At 34.3% G+C, this 16,745-nt stretch overlaps 2 protein-coding genes across 9 annotated transcripts in view; both read left to right on the top strand.

Annotated features, from left to right (window-relative positions):
- LOC106033676 (protein unc-13 homolog A-like) overlaps window positions 1–11,353 on the top strand; it is a 59,275-nt gene extending 47,922 nt beyond the window's left edge. For 4 of the 8 annotated variants that reach the window (XM_067004016.1, XM_048060191.2, XM_048060190.2 and 1 more), the window contains one exon: window positions 11,066–11,353. In XM_067004016.1, coding sequence (XP_066860117.1) covers window positions 11,066–11,096 — 31 coding nt within the window. In that variant the 3' untranslated portion in view covers window positions 11,097–11,353. Of the gene's footprint in view, window positions 1–1,588; window positions 7,132–11,065 lie in introns of those variants that run through there. The other 4 variants (XM_067004015.1, XM_048060193.2, XM_048060194.2 and 1 more) reach the window with 1 other exon arrangement.
- UNC13C (unc-13 homolog C) overlaps window positions 11,339–16,745 on the top strand; it is a 161,110-nt gene continuing 155,703 nt past the window's right edge. The window contains exon 1 of the mRNA XM_013177313.3: window positions 11,339–14,315. Coding sequence (XP_013032767.3) covers window positions 11,351–14,315 — 2,965 coding nt within the window. The 5' untranslated portion in view covers window positions 11,339–11,350. The remainder of the gene's footprint in view (window positions 14,316–16,745) is intronic.

Genomic DNA, 16,745 nt, shown 5'->3' with positions numbered 1-16,745 from the left:
AGAATACTAACTAATTACTATAGGCTAAAAATTACAATAAAATGTGAATAATAAAACATTCATCTACTTCTTAACTATAAGTCTAATTAAAAGGAGTATTTATAGGTTCCATTCATTTCAACAAAAGATAATAATGGTGCATAATTATTTTTATAATGATATACAAAAAAATCCCAATTACTGGATATAAGTGATTATATTCTAGAATTGTTCCATGTGTAAATTGTACTTAAAAAGCATTGTGTTCCAAGATCCCATTGCTAATAATAATACGATTGCAGAAAGTGAAAGCTACAACCAGTAGAGCTTTAAATAACTATTACTAGAAATTGTTAAATACTTTTAACCACTATCTTTCAATTTTACTCAAGGTATCCTTAATGTAATTTAGATGTAAATAACTGAATTCCTAGTTTCTTTGTTACAAATATGACCAGAAATTCTGAAGTTTTATCTTTATGCAGGAATTATACATAATTTTCTAGCAGAAAACTTTGTATTTTATGTGGCATTTCAGTGTTGCTCTCTCTCAAGTTTTAAGTGGTAATAGTATAGCTGCGGTTGTATGCATGTACATATGTTTTGTAAAACTTTTACACTTGCATTATATGTATGCATCTTTGCACGAACGGTTTTATATAGGATCATTCTGAATGTATTTCTATAGTTCTTCATGTGCCAGAGTTTTGAATACATCTTTAATATGTTGAATGTGGCCTTACACACATGCTATTAAGTCAGATAACATTTGAAAGAACACCCAATATATTCTGTACAGGGTAATGATTTACTTCTTGCATGCACAATAATAATCTGTTCCGCTCTTTGAATCCAAATAAACAAATGACCGAGTCCTACTCTGTAGGTATTAACTGAGAGCATACGAAATACACTGTATGGAAAAGAAAGAAGTGATGTACTGCTTGCTATCTGGAGCATCCTTAAATAAACATGGAATGTTAATTGTTAGGAACCTGTTTAGCAGATTCATTAAAAAAAAAAAAACAATAATCAACTGCTGGTGAAAGCCCCACTGAAAGAAAAAAAATATACAATTGTTTCTCTTGGTGTCATGTCAAACTGATAAATAAAAGGCTAGGTGAAACATGGCCTTACCAACCAACAGCTACTATCTCTCCCTGTTATCCTGGTGGACAGTGGTGCACCTGCTAGCTCTCACGAAGCACTACATGTGTTGTTTCTATGAGCAAGGGCTCTCAATAAGCCTATTTTACTCCATCTGTGAAGCAGAGGGGCTGCCTTCCACGCAAGAGGGCTGTGGCTATTGCAGCGAACACTGCATTCAGAAACAGTGTCAGAAGAAAACAGCAATGGGTGAAGCTACCAGCACATAAAACACCGGGAAGATTGCTGTTCTCTCCTGTTGATGTTGTACCTGACCAGGAGTAAGATGCTGACTCCCATTTTGCTGTTATAGTGGAGAAATAAATCTGAGATGCAGAATGAATACAATTACTCCTAGCTGTTACCACAAGTTGTAGGAGGGTGGAAAAAAAAACACCAGGAAGGGGGGCTAGTGGAGAAAGCATTTAATGCTGCCTAGGGAATATGATGGAATTTTGAACAGATATTGTTGCGGACTGACAGCATGCCTGATTGCACTTGAGTTGAATCACTGAGAAGCAGCCTCATGTTGTATTGCACCGTTTTTAAGGCTGAAGGAAGAATGAGAAAATAGCAATGGAGTTGTGCACAGTATTTCTTCATAAAAGGAAAATAATATAAAGATGGTGGTATGTAATCTGCTTTTTTTTCTTTGTAAAGAAGAATTTAATCCAGGTATGTATCGTCTTCATATTTTTGTATCTAGCCTGCATACGTTTTTCTGTTTCCTTTGTTTCCTTTCCTTATTTTCATTCCGAGTGTACCTCCCGCTGTTCTAGCTAACGCAGTGCAACGATTTGTAACTGATTTTCTTTCTAATGCTGCAATGTTGATGAAACTGCCAGATCAAACAGACTTAAGAATCAACACTTCTTTTTTAAAAAGTGTGTGTGTGAAGGGGGGAGGGGGGGGTGTATTTTGTAATGTTGGTAAGTTCACAGTGTCAAGTAAGGCAGCATAGTATTCAATTTCACAATGAGTTGGAACATTTTAAGTTATATAAAAAGGTAAGTTAAATAATTCAGATATGGATACATGGTGAAAATGTGTCTTACTTATCAGTCAGTATTCCTAGTTGATCATAAGATTAGTAATAAATTGAGCTTTACGGATGCTTATTTATTCCTGGGTCTTGATTAATCTTGAAGATGAACGCCCTGCAGCTTTGCTTTGAAGAAATGGCTTGCTTAGAATAAACGCTTGATTCTGTTCCAAAACTAAACCTATTTGTTAGAATACCTTCTCTTATGCACCCCCCCCAATCCATAGCCTAAGAAAACACAAAGGTATTTAATAGTTTTTTGTACATCCTTTAATTACACATTAGTGTTCTGTCTTCTGCAGTTCCAGAGACCAGGTAATAGTAGCTGAAACTATTTTCTTACTAGGAGACTGATGGTTCATTTTGTATTAAAAGGAAGAAATAGGCAAATATAAAAATGCGATTATATTAATTAACCCTCGACTTTTTTTAGTCCCATACATTTTTTCTAATAGTATTTTCTTTCAATTGATAACCACTTTTATGTAATAAAACTGAAATAGAATGTAAAGGTTGTACTAAGGACGCTATTTTTTGTTTTTTAATGGGCATGTCTAGTGTTAAAAGAAAAAAAAGAGAAAAATAATGTTCACCTGATTGTTTAGTAGTCCTGAAGTCTCTTAAAACATTCTCTTCTTAAACTATTCTGTTGCATTTTTAATTTGGCTGCAGGGCACTTTCAGTAGGATTTTTTATAACGTGTTGATAGAGAAAGGGTTAATATCAGTTCCAGCATCTGAATACTGAAGTTAACCTTTAGCTGACAGGATTTCTAGTGCCTTGAAAGGATTTGCTGGTATTGCACTACTTAATTGCTTTTTTATGTGCAAACTCTGTTGATCATGAAGATGTAACTTTTTCCACAGCAGAGGTGGTACGATGCTTGTATTCTGCATGAATCTGCCAGTGATTACATTATAAAAAAAAAAAAAAGCTTTTATTTAGTGCAATACACAGCTATGATTTAGTAATCTATAGCTAGGAAGTAAAATGAAAATTTGAGGTTACTTTACACATTTGGCTGTTCTAAGATTAGGGCTAATTCTTACCATATTAGCCTTCAATATACTGAGAAAAGTGTTGAGAGAATGCTGTTGAGACTGAAAGCGTTAGACAAAAGTAGTTTAAGGTTAAAACATCTTTTATTCACTGTATATTATTTTTTTAAGGGTCTTATGATAGAGATTGTGGTTAACTGTCATCTCAAAGACATTTCATATGTAAAAAAGCAATGATACAAGATAAATATTGTTTTTGGTGGAATTTTCACAAGCCGCAGACTTGTTTTAAGGTCTTCTGTCACTATACCATCTGCTTGATCCTGCACTGATGCCAGCACAGCATTATCATAATGCCTGTATATGACTGTGGAAATACTTGGGAAGTTGCAGGTGAAGTACTGGGACTCCAGAGTATTGCCAAGCTGGAGGAGAAGACTGATTGATAGCTCAGAGTATTTCCTAATTCATAAAAGTATCAAGGAAGACTGAAAGTTCCAATCTTTCTTTTAAGTGTAGTGTTGTGAAAATGCAGGAAGAATGAAATGATCTCATGAGACAGAATCTAGTATATTACAGTAAAACAGAAATTTTGAATTATAAAAATTCTTTGGCACATAAGAAGGTTCTTGTGAAGGTTCTGTTTTTATCATCATCTGTCTTTCAATTAGGTTCATAGCTCTAAGGTAGAGGTTCTTACTTTTGGGTGGAAATCTAACTATAACTCTATAGCTGTCAGTTGAAGCCAAGAAAAAAAATGTTTATACAGTTTTTGCAGCAAATTTAAAAGTATATTTAATGTCTACTGTGCTTGTCAGTGAAGGTCAGCTCAGCTGACCTCAGTTTGGCAAGCATGGCTCCTGTCTGTGTGTATACTGTAGGGTTACTGTATGATACTATCAACAGTAGTTGTGGTGGTTTGTGCTTGTGGCAATTCTCAAGTGTAAAAAACACAGATAATTGCTACAGTTCACCAAATGAAAGATTCTTTATCAAAAACTATCCATTTCATAATTTTGTGTTTATAAAAATAATTATATTATTAATACATTTCAGAAAATACTTAAAACCTGTTTGATGACAAATGGAAGGTACATGGTTTAACAGTCACATTAGTTCACAGATCATTTTTGTAAGCATCTTTTTTTTAAAAAAAAAAAAAAATTCCCCAAAAATACGAAACAAAAACACCTCAAGGCTGTTTAAAATAATCTCTTACATAGATTGACTTAGTGTAAACATGGTCCAAATCTCCATGGCAGTCTCTGTCCAGATGGAATCTAATTCAGGGTAGAGAATTGCCCATCCCAGGGCTCAGGCCAGATCAATTAGAGGATTAAAATTCTATACCTGTGAAGAAGCGGAGGGATTTTATTATTATTATTATTATTTTGATGTAATAATTACAGATTGTTAGTATTGTACGAGACTTTGAATGTACATTCAGTATACTGTAAGCATATATATATATGTATATATCTGCATATGTGTTAAGCTTTACCGTAAATTAAATCTCTTTGGCTTTCAGGGTATAATGCTGCAAAGAAAAACTTCTAATCAAAAATACAGGCAAATCTAATGAGAGACCTGACACTTGGTGAAATCCATGTTGATGCTTTCTCTTTTTCAAAAATATTAAGTTGTTCTGATTATTCTGAATACTGTACAGTAAATCTTTTGTATATTTGAGGTAATGTGAAATAACATTCATGTGATATTCTAACTCACTGAAGCTAATATGCCTTGTACTGAGTTGGTAATACAATTATCCTCATATTCTTACTAAATAACATCTTTATCTTGAGGTTTTCTATTCCTTCTGTAGATCGCATTTAAATAGGAACAAGTTATTAAGTGGAATTGTCTGTAATTCTTAGCACCTTTTGAGGTGAGAGTATTGACTAAAAGCAAGTTCATGTAGGACAACATAATGTTGTACATACAGCTGTGAGAAGGGGAAAGAAGATTCTCAGGGTCACTATTGTTTTTTGTCTTTTTATACTACATTGTCTTTTTTTTTAAGTTGGAGTAACAACTAGAAGCATAAAAGAAAAGTTTGTACAATTAACCGGATAATATTGAAGCTGTGTTCCAAATCACGTGTAGTCTACTTCTTAACCCTTGTGTGCATTATACATAAATATTCAACTACGCTATCCTAAACTATCTTCTGCTCCAAATGAAGAGCACATTTTAACTTTAGGAATCTGTTCATTAACTTTTTACATTTAAATATCAATTACCATATTGCATTAATCCCTTCTTTTTGTTTGCAGACTTAGTTAAGGTCATTTTCTTGTCCTTTAAGGATGAATTGCTTCAAATGTGATTTTTATGTTTGCAATATAAATACTATACCACAAATTTGTTCCTAGAGAAAGAAATAGTGTTCTAAATGTCTTCAACAATTATGTTAGCAGTTCATAAATAATTTGTTGGCAACTTTAACCTTACAGTTACTGTAAGATTACTTCTCAGAGAAATGCAAATATGAATTTACACAAGGTATGGAGAACAGTTTAACTTAACATATGTTTATATATTGAAAAACTAGTGTCTTTTTTTTTTACCAGCTTATTTCTTCAGTAATAGTTGAGCAAAAACATCTTTGAATTTGCAGAAAAATCCTTTATTTCCACGTTGTTATCATAGCAGCAGGGAAGCACCAGAGGAGACATCTGTCTCCAAAAAAAATTGCTCATCCTGTCAAGCTGAGAATTTACATTTTCTTCTAAATTGTTCTGATATGCTACTACATATTATGAAGTAGTTTAATTGCTAAATAACTGTTAAACTGCTGAATTAATTCACTAATATGCAAAACTATATTTATTCCTTTTTCAGAAACTGTTGTAATCACAGTAAGCCAAAGTCAGTTTTAAGCATGTGCCATACTTGCATCTATTGTTATCCTTAAAATCTATTATGTTATATAATGAAAGAAGTAATAGCTAGAGTGACCAGTGTCTCGTTGTATGGCTGTTAAATATTTAGATGGGATTCCATAGTCTATTTGACCATATGTATGAGTTCTTCAGAAGGCCTTGTAGGTTTAAAAATAAGCAGGTGGTGTGCTTTTTGGATGGAAGTTTGAAATAGCAGTTTGGTGTTAGTTGTATTGGTAACATGCTCTATAAATAGAAAAGTAACATTTAATGGTGGTTAGATACATTAATACCAGGATCCATAAAGAAATGTCACTTGATAAATAAGCAAATATAGTGAACTTTCCAAATAGTATTAAAGGACAATAGGGCTAGCTTTTCAGCCAAATGGAGAAAGTGCCACTCTTGGCTGTTAATGGTATTAGAACATTAAAAAGTAAATTTCCTAGATTACAAGTAATGTTCATAGAAGGATGCTGTAAAGCTTCAAGCCAAGATATACGGCATATGTCATGACTCCTGTGGCTCCTTTCTGCTACTTTCCTTTCTGCCCCATTAAGACTGATGTTGCCATTAAGATTGATATTGTCCAAGAGTCTATTTTTTTTTTCAGTAGTAGTATAAGAGAATCAAATCTGCATCCAGCTGAAGCATAGATTTAGTGTTCTGATGAATGATTTAGTGCCCATATGAATGATTGATGGGGGGGTGCGGGGGTCTAGGCAAAAGTCTGCTGTTTTACCTGAGAATTTTCTGGAAAAGAGAGTAATTATCCAAAGAGGAAGCAGAACTACTTTGCTGTCATTGTGCTTCTCTTTGCCAGGGTCTGCAGGCATGTCAGTTATATAATGTGCAGTATTAACATCAGTATAATATTATCTTGGGAGATTCACCAATAACACCAATCAAAAATGTCAGTATTTAAGAAGAATACAAAAATAATTTAAGAATATAAAGCAACAAATAATTGTTTCAAATTAATCTTACAAATCATCATCTGAGACAATTATCGGTTTAATGTCATGGTTAGAGTAAATTAATGAAATAATCCAGAGTATAAAAATGTTTATGTAACTTTCACCTAACAGACGTAAATACAGTGATGGAAGTACAGTTATGTGAGGATAACTTTACTCACAGGTGACTAAGACTAGTAAAAGACCATACTTGAAAAATCTGTAGATCTGAATTACAGTTATTCTGTTATTGAATCCTCGTGTTTCTGGTAGTAACTGAATATCTTAACCTCACTTTCTGTGGGTACAAAGAATTGTTTTGTTTGTGTAATGTCTGTAATTAATTCATTTCTGTGAAGCATTTTGCATATATCGAATAGATGTTGCTGCCTATAGGTAGTACTGACTGCTTTGGCAGTATTGCAGAGTGGTATTACTGCAGACAAGGGCTTTTTGGTTTTGTTTTGGTTTCCCCTACTGTCTTGGTGTTATGAAAACAAACTGCCACATGCATCTTTAAAGAGGGAAAATGACCATTAGCATCATCTTCTTCCCTGCCCCCTTCCAATATACACAGGCCCCTTGTAGCTGACTAATAGCGTAAAGGTTAAGCAGAGCTATGGTTCTGCATATTGCTTGCTTTTTGGGGGTGTGGGGGGATGACATTCTGAATCCAAAAATTCAAAGGGTTACCTCTGAATGGAAAAGGGATGCTGCTCTACAGTTTCATTTACTGGAATCCAGCAGAAGGGTCAGCAGTGATCTACCTATTCATTTTAAATAAATTATTTTTGTAAAATGGTGGTTCTGTTTTCTTTTTTTTTTTCCTTTATAAGAGTAGAGGGTTGGACTTCATAAAATGGAAAGAATTAGAACCTATAATCTATAGAATTATAATCCATAATGATAATTTATAATCTGTCTGGTGTTCAGATTCGCGACTATATACACAACTTCTTGCCTTCTTTAAAAAGAAGTTATTTTGTTATTTTTGTTATTTTGACCTTCCCCCTGCCCTTCTTCTACCTGATATATTAGTTTTAGATTTGGGAATAAGATCCTCTATACCTGATGTTTTCAGATCAAGAGTTGTATTTTGACAATGCTTTGTTATTGACAGCATTCTTAAAATCAAACAATTTCCTGTTCACAATCAAGTTGAATGACAAAAGCCTAATGTCAGACCTGCTAAGGGGAAAAAATTGAAGAAAGTGTCATTGTTCTTTTTTTTAACAGAAGGAACCCATTAATGACTTATTTCTAATTTTATACACTTTCCAGTTTCCTGCTCTATAGCCATCTAGCACAGAGTCTGTTACTTTACTGCTGTAAACTAAATATCTGAACTTGAATCCATGTGTTTAGAATGCTTTAACCCATCTGTGGCTATATTATATAAATTAGTTTAATAAGCAAACAGAATAAGAAATAAAAATTATGGTGTCATGCTGGCTCATTAGGAGACCTGGATAAAACCAGAAGATTACTGAGTGATTGCCTGGAGATCTTTCAAACAATTCTTAGTCTTACATGCTTCACAGAAGACTGTTCCTTATTTCTTAGAGTTTTAACCTACACTAGTATGCTTCCATTTTAAATTAGTGTATTAATCTTTACCCAAAACAAAAAAGCAACAAGCTATAATGACTCAAATTTGATTCAACCTGTGGAGAAACAGTTTTGGAAAACCAGTAGTTGACAGAGCAAAGATAAGTTGTAAACTGATCGTATGACTAATATAGCTGAGATCAAATATAACTCGCATGAGAGAACATAAATCTGCTCTATTTAGCAGATCTGTGTGTTTGACAGTACAATTTTTAATTTCCTACAGTGTTGTCAGAAACTGGGTTTAAATGGAGTAATGAATTTGTAGCTATTTATAGTATTTTCAATTATCTCTGAAAAAGAGCATAGGTCAGGCATTGGATAAAAAAAGAAATTATGGATGGCTATGAAAGCAAGATTCTTCTACAAAGGAGTTATTAAACCTTATTTAAAGTGAATAAAATATTCCAGATTCCAATGATAACCTTATTATTTCTAGATGTTTTCTAGCCCAAGAGAATAAACAAGACTTCTAGCTTGTTTATACATTGTTGGTTTGAAATCTTTTCAATGAGAAGAATGTCCAAGTCACCTGAGTGAAGTTGATATAAGAGGCCACTTAAAAACTATGGGTTTTCTGGGAAGAGAAGGCAGGCAGTCTCTTCAAATTTTTGTTCAATAAATGGTTACAAAAATTCAGTTTTATAGCTGAATATTTATCAAGTGTTTCATCTTGAAACATGCCTTTAATAGAGAAAAGTGTTCCAGGGTGGATCCATCCTCTGCTAACAATATGAAAACTAGTCAGCATTGACTCTAGTGAGTGAGAGTTTTGTAATATGCTGAGTTTCTATTTGCATGCCTTGAAAATTGCATGCAGCCGCATTGAGCACTCTTTTCTTCCAAACATTACTTGCTCTTAATTGACTTCTCATACTCTGAATTCAGACAAAGATATTTTTAGCATACATGGATCAGCACAGAATTGGTAATATTTTTTTCTTTCCAGTTTATTTTCCACAGATATTTTACCCCTAATAAAACAGGCAGCAACTTTGGGAAGGATGAAAAATATATTCTTGTGTTTGTTCTTGGTCAGCACCCAGTTTTGTTACAAACTGGAAAAGAAATGTCTGCTTACATCATCTGTTCCAGAACTCCAGTAGCCAACCAGGCTTTTGCCAGCTTTGTTTGGGCTCTGTTAAACTTGGTGCCTTTTGCTTCTGTTGTATGAATGTTACTTGTTTGCTGATATCGACTATAACGTAAGTAATAGTAAGCTCGATGAAGACATTTCTCATAATGAAAAGACCATGCTTTGAGGTGTGTGAGGAGATAATGTTTCGTGCATGACCATGCTGTTTGCAGGCCAGAAGGACAATTCATATCTCTTAGCCCTCTTATGTTACCTCAGAGTAAGTTTTAATGTTCACGTAGCCTGTATCTAAATAAACTTCTTATTCTGCCAAAGAATTTTTAGATGGTTTATAGACTGAATTGGTCATTTTAAGAATTAACTTGTTGGATTTTTCTGAGCTATTTGTCTTGTTTCTACCCTTCAGCTATGAGACTGAATGATATGCTGTCAAAAAAAAAAAAGGCATCCATTTGTCTTTAAAATGTATTAACTATGTTTCATACGGAATAAATGTTTCTGTTACTGAAAATAAGCTTCCAGGTACTTCTTGGAATCTTTTCTTACACTTCTTCAGATCAAATTGTTTTACTGTTGTAATGCCATCTGCTTTTCTTCTAAGACTTGTAAATCATGTTTATTTCTCTTACCTGTTACGTGTATTTTTTTCCTGTGTCCAGAACAACGTAAAACTTAATTTGGGTGAGATTGTTCTATCAGTTGCCATTATCATTATCCATTTATTTTCTGTAGTGTGTTTTTTTTTTTTGGGGGGGGGGGGTGGGGGGTGGATTTACTGTTCGTTTTTTTCCCCCTCACCTTTTTAAAGAACAAAAACCTCAAAGATGCACACTTCAAGTCCTGGCTTACCATGGCATGTATTAGTCTGGTATAAAGACAAGACATTTATTTCTCAAAATATGTCACATGTATACTCCCATATAAGATTAAAAAACAGTAATTAATTCATACAATGCTAGTTCGCACTGAATTCCACCTTGTTCCAAAATATAAAACGAGAGAGACATTTCTACTTTCTATTTTACTAGCTAGGAACAACTTGTTAACCTGACGGTTTTTGCCTACTACTGTACTTCTATGGATCTGAATTGAATTATCATTACTCTGAAAGAAATCAAACAACTTTAATACCAAAACTCAGGGAATCACTGTACTATGTTAATATTTGTGAATGTATCTAATTCTTTTATTTTTAAAAGTATTTGTCCAGAACTACTTTCAGCTTCAATAATTTTAAAAAGTTCTGCTCGGACAAGTATGAGGAAAGTATAAATAAGTACGTCCATTGTAACACAACTAACATAACAGTTAAACACTGTTTGGCAGCAACAGTAACACCATTCCCTCCTTTTTAGACACTTCAAGAAGCCATGCGCAAGAGAGTGAGATTTTACAAGACATACAAAAGACCTTCGGGATTTGGTTTCTAACAAGCAGATGTGGCATTCTTAGTTGCATTTTTGTTGTCTGGTTGGTTGGATGGTTGGTTTTTCCTGTCAAATGCTACCAGAGCATCACTAGTTTACATATCTAGAGTCTCTGTTGATTAAATATTGGCTGATGATCCTGTTGGAGATACAACTATTTGTCTGGAGCAAAAATTGTGTTTTGTGGAAACAGGTTAATATAAATTACACTCTATGGTTTCTGCCCATCTAAAGAGCCTGATCTCATCTTATATATATAAGATTTGCAAAGGAATGTTTACAAAGAAATTGGGAAATAGTGCAAAAAGGAAACAGAGTTGTCAGAGCAAAAAGGATCAAGACTTAACTCAGATTGGACAAACAAAGAATCCAAAATTTTCAAATGCTTTAAAAAGCACTGTTAAAAAGATTGCCAAGTGTCCATCTGCTCACAACTTATCAACTGAAGAAGAGGAAAGTAACAGAGAATTTTCACTTTCCCCAACATTCAGTTACAGAGTTGCTATTGCCAATGGACTGCAAAAGCCTATTTTTGTAACAAACAATAACAATGAAGATATAGTTCAAGATCTGTCTTCAAATAATAGTTCGTATTCTGAATCATTAAGCGAAGTAAGAACTAATAGCAAGAAAAACAAGTATTTATCACACACAATGCCTGTGGGACGCAACAGAAAGAGTTTAAGCAGCCTTGCACCATCTGATGGAAGTTCTGATGGAGAACGCACTTTACACACACTAAAGCTGGGAGCTTTGCGAAAACTAAGGAAATGGAAGAAGAGCCAAGAATGTGTTTCATCAGACTCAGAACTAAGTACATGGAAGAAAACATGGGGTTTAAGAAGTAAATCTCTAGACAGAACTGGTCATCACCAGAAATCAAATACTCTTGAACCTGGCTTCAGTTCAACAGGTTGTATTAGTCAAACCCATGATGTTATGGAAATGATCTTTAAAGAACTTCAGGGAATAAGTCAAATTGAAACTGAACTTTCTGAATTAAGAGGGCATGTAAATGCCCTGAAACAATCAATTGATGAAATTTCTAGTAGTGTGGAAGTGGTACAAAATGAAATTGAACAATTGAGAACTGGATTTGTACAGTCCAGAAGAGAAACTCGAGACATACATGACTACATTAAGCAGATAGGCCATCCGGGAAACAAAGCAAGTCTTAGGTTTCTAAATGTGCCTGAAGAAAGGCTTGAAAAAACTGAAAACATAGTTTACAAAATATTAATAGATAAAATGGGGTTCTCAGAGGCACAAAGCACTATTAAAATTGAGTTTGCCCAAAGACTGGGGCAACAAAGAGACAGTCCAAATGCAAAGCCAAGACCTGTTCTTGTTTACTTTGAGTCATCACAACAGAGAGATTTGATTTTAAAAAAGTCTTATAAACTTAAGGGAAGTGGCATTGGAATTTCTACAGACATTTTTTCCCATGACATAAAAGATAAAAAAGAAAGAGGAATGCCTTCTTCACAGACATATGAGAGTATGGATATGAAGCTTTTAACAATGGAGACAAAAACTAAAATGCATGATTGGGAGTCACCTGACAGTGATAAAGACTTGGAATCGGATATAAACAAGAACAGTTGCGCAAAGTTATCTAAATCAGCACTTCAAATAAAAGCAGGCACGACAAAGGGGAGTACTGAGTCCCCAGATACTAAAGACTTTAATAGAACTGGTGATAATAATACCTTTGCAAACAGAAGAAATTATGATAATCAGTCACCAGAATTTGACAACATGGAAAAGCAACCAAAGGCCTATTATTCAGACATGACTCCTCTATGGCATTTGCAGAATGACTTTGCAACACCAAAACTTAGCCGTTCAGAGTCTGATTTCTCAAAACTGTGTCAGTCCTACTCTGAGGATTTTTCAGAAAATCAGTATTTTAACAGAACGAATGGCAGTTCACTATTGTCTTCCTCAGATCGAGAACTTTGGCAGCGAAGGCAAGAAGATTCTGCCAACTGGCATGGCAGTTCCCAGGAACAGACTTTTGTCCAAGATACCCAACAGGACCCAGAGCAAAATGAAGTAGAGAACACAGAAAATGTTGACAGTGGAGTAAGCAATGGAATAATGTGTGCATCTAGAGACAGAAGCCACTATAGCGATTCTCAGCTTTCTTTACATGATGATCTTTCACCATGGAAAGACTGGAATCAGTTGGAACAAGGGGCAGATTTGGGCCTAGACTCATCCACCCAAGAGGGTTTTGTGTATGACATGAGCAGTCCTTCAGATCAACAGACAGATTTTGGAAAGTGTCAAAGTTCTGATCTCCAGTATGATACTGAAAGCTATGATTTTACCCTTGATGGAACTTCTCCATCATGTCCGGGCCTTGACAGTGAATCACAAAGTCAGTGGACTGGTCAATACGATGATTATCAGGAAACAAATTCTAACTCCTCTTATCAGAATCAAAACAGATTGCCTATGATGTACCGAAGTCAGAGTGAACTACCAAGTGATGATTCAGAAGAAGCACCTCCTAAATCATGGCATAGCCGATTAAGCATAGACCTTTCTGATAAGACTTTCAGCTTTCCTAAATTTGGATCTACACTTCAACGTGCTAAGTCAGCATTAGAAGTAGTGTGGAATAAAAGTACACAAAGTTTAAGTGGGTATGAAGACAGTGGATCATCTTTCATGGGAAGGTTTAGGACTTTATCTCAGTCTACTGCAAATGAATCAAGCACAACACTTGATTCTGATGTTTATGCTGAGCCTTATTACTATAAAGTAGAGTATGAGGAAGACTTAATTGAACCACCCGGTGAGAATGAAACAGACTATGTTGAAGTAATGGAACAAGTCCTTGCTAAACTAGAAAATAGAACTAATAGTAGTGAAACGAGTGAGCAGGTACAAGAATATGAACTGGGACAGCCTTCATGCAGAACTCCTTATGCAGTACTTCCAGAGGAGCAATATGATGGACAGTTTGACAGTTTAGTCAGTGAAGAGATATTGGAAGTTGAAATTGGCATGGCTGCTCATATAGAAGTAAAGGAAGATGAAAATCAGAATGTCCCAGAGATGTTTACTGAAACTCCAAAGAAGAAAATAATAAGACCGTCATTCAAAGAAGCTGCTTTAAAAGCATACAAGAAACGAATGAATGACTTGGAAGAGAAGATCCTTTCTGGAGGTAATTTTGTTTTATTTTTTTAATATTGTCTTTTAAGCAAAACATTGTTCTCAGGATCAGAAACAGTACCTTAATTTCTGTCTGCTCGTGCTTCCTTTGAATTTGGTGACAAAGTCTGCTTATTTCTGGGTTTGTTCATAGGGTGAAATAGTCCCATGGAAATCAAAAGGCTAAAATTTTACAAGTGTTTTGAAGGAATTTTCTGGGTATGTCTAAATAGAAGTTTACAAGCAATTGTAGTGCTTTGAATTTATTACTTAAAAATTAAATTTTGCAAGACGTAAACACTTATTAAAAAGAACTAAACTGAGTTATTCTTAGTTTCCTTGGTATACTTGTAATCATAAGAGCAATGCAGAATGTTCAGATAGTAGTGTTTCCTTTAACAGTTTCCAAGGCATGATTGATTCTATATTCATCCTGATAAGCAGTGTTCTGCATCCTGTATGCAGCCCATAACTTATTACAGACTTGTGAGAGTGCAAGTCTAAACTGACTTAAATTTTGTCCTTAGCTGTACTGACAATAAGCCTTTAAATGAGTGGTCAGTCCTCAATGTAAATAAATAAATAAATAAATGGGGCAGGGGAAATAGGAAGGTAGTGTAAGGGGTAACATCTATGTATAAGGAGGTGGGGGAAGAAAGAGTTCCCGTATTAGCAGACTTCAAAGCAGGCAATCATATATATATGTTAAAATCTTTAGCAATACACAAAAATAGTGATTTTCAATATTAATCTACGCTGTAATTTTAAAGTAATAAAATTGCTTGTTTTTTTAATTGGGATCACATAATTACCATAGCTAGCCAGATGGTAATTGTCACCTTGCAGATGGTAATTGTCACCTTTACTGAATCTTTGCTTTCTTTATCTACATTGCAAAAATAATCATCAGATACATTCATTTTAAAGATGAAGAATTGTGCCTTTAGCTAAAGAATGTATTAGTAGTAATTAGTGTCCAAATCTTGAGCTACTATGAGGTTTCTTTTGTACATGGACAAGCACTTTTATAATAAACTTATAGTCAAATTGAAAGTGTGTTCCACAAACAATTGTTAATATGATAGTCTGTATTAAATTTTATTTTTATATTCAGATAATGACGCTAGGTTGTAGATTTGTGTTTTGCAGATATATTTCTACAGTGCTGTGTTAGACACTAGATGATATATATATGAAAAATCATCTAGCTATAGCTAGTATTTTCATCGATTTTTCATTAATTTTACGAGGTATTGTGGGGTAGGGGGAACAGCCTTTGTACCTAGTCACTGTTCTACAATAGGAACATAAATATCTGAGGATCTAATCAAAGAAAGCACGCAGGAAAAATGCAAGCTAGTGCATGTTGCTTCAAATATTTGAAGTCTATGTCTTAGTGTATGTTATCAGATAACATACTGTAACTAGAAAATGAAAATTATGAAGTTACATCTCATGTGATCAGTCCTTTTAAATTCCTTTAATCCAGCAGGTAAAAAACATCCTTCAGTCTCTTAGTCCATAGACATTCTTTTTTCTTCTGAACTACTAACACGTTTCTTATACTATAATTGCAGATAAGCCAACCAAAGTCTAGTTTATGAAAGTGCATTGTTAGATGTAGATTACGGGTCATAAAGTGTTTTCATGGTTAGATGATGTCATACTAGGACATCCGCATTCATTTTCAATGAAATAAAGAGAGAAGGGTATACAGTAAAAGGTTAAAGGGAATTTACGTACAAACAGCTACAACGGTACTTCTTAGATTATCCTGACAATGGCATGCATTAATTTTTGAGTAGCAGTTCTGTTTTCTCTTCACACTTTTTTTTTCCACTCAACGCAGGAGGAGATGTGTTCCACATAGATACTCTGCCTCATTAGTCACTAATTGGTTTGTTAAAAGTACCTTCAGGTCCTATAGTATGCCTGGCTATGCTTATTAACAACATAGTTTTCATGTTTTACGTCCAGTGGATGAATGTGATATTTTACCTTTTAATGTCTGCAGGACACCTAAGAATTCTTTAAACTAAAATGTTTAAAACACTCAAAATATTTCTCATAACTGTAGTAATCTACTAAAATAATACATTACTTGAACTCTGCCTTCTGCTGAGTGACATGCAGCATTATTACAGTAAAATCTTTCTTGATTCTGCCTTCAGTGAGCAGGATAGCTTATAGGCTGTCTATTCACAGATGATGGGATCCACAAATGAAATCTCCACCCTAGGAGAGCTCAAAAGCTCTCTGGACATGGTCCTGGGCAAGCTATTTTTCGTTACTCTATTTGAGCAGGTTTGTTAGACAAGTTGACCTTCAGAGGTCCCTTACAACCTCAACTATTTTGTGATTTAAATAATAATAATAAATTTTTGGAACACTTTATATGAAGTCTTCGAAGAAGTACCTCTTAATGTCAGTTTGTCCTCTAAAA

The sequence above is a fragment of the Anser cygnoides genome, chromosome 11, assembly GCF_040182565.1.
Source record: "Anser cygnoides isolate HZ-2024a breed goose chromosome 11, Taihu_goose_T2T_genome, whole genome shotgun sequence".
NCBI classification, from domain to species: Eukaryota; Metazoa; Chordata; class Aves; order Anseriformes; family Anatidae; genus Anser; species Anser cygnoides.
The sequence above is the reverse complement of the archived record's forward strand: the minus strand, read 5'-3'. Positions and strand labels throughout refer to the sequence as shown.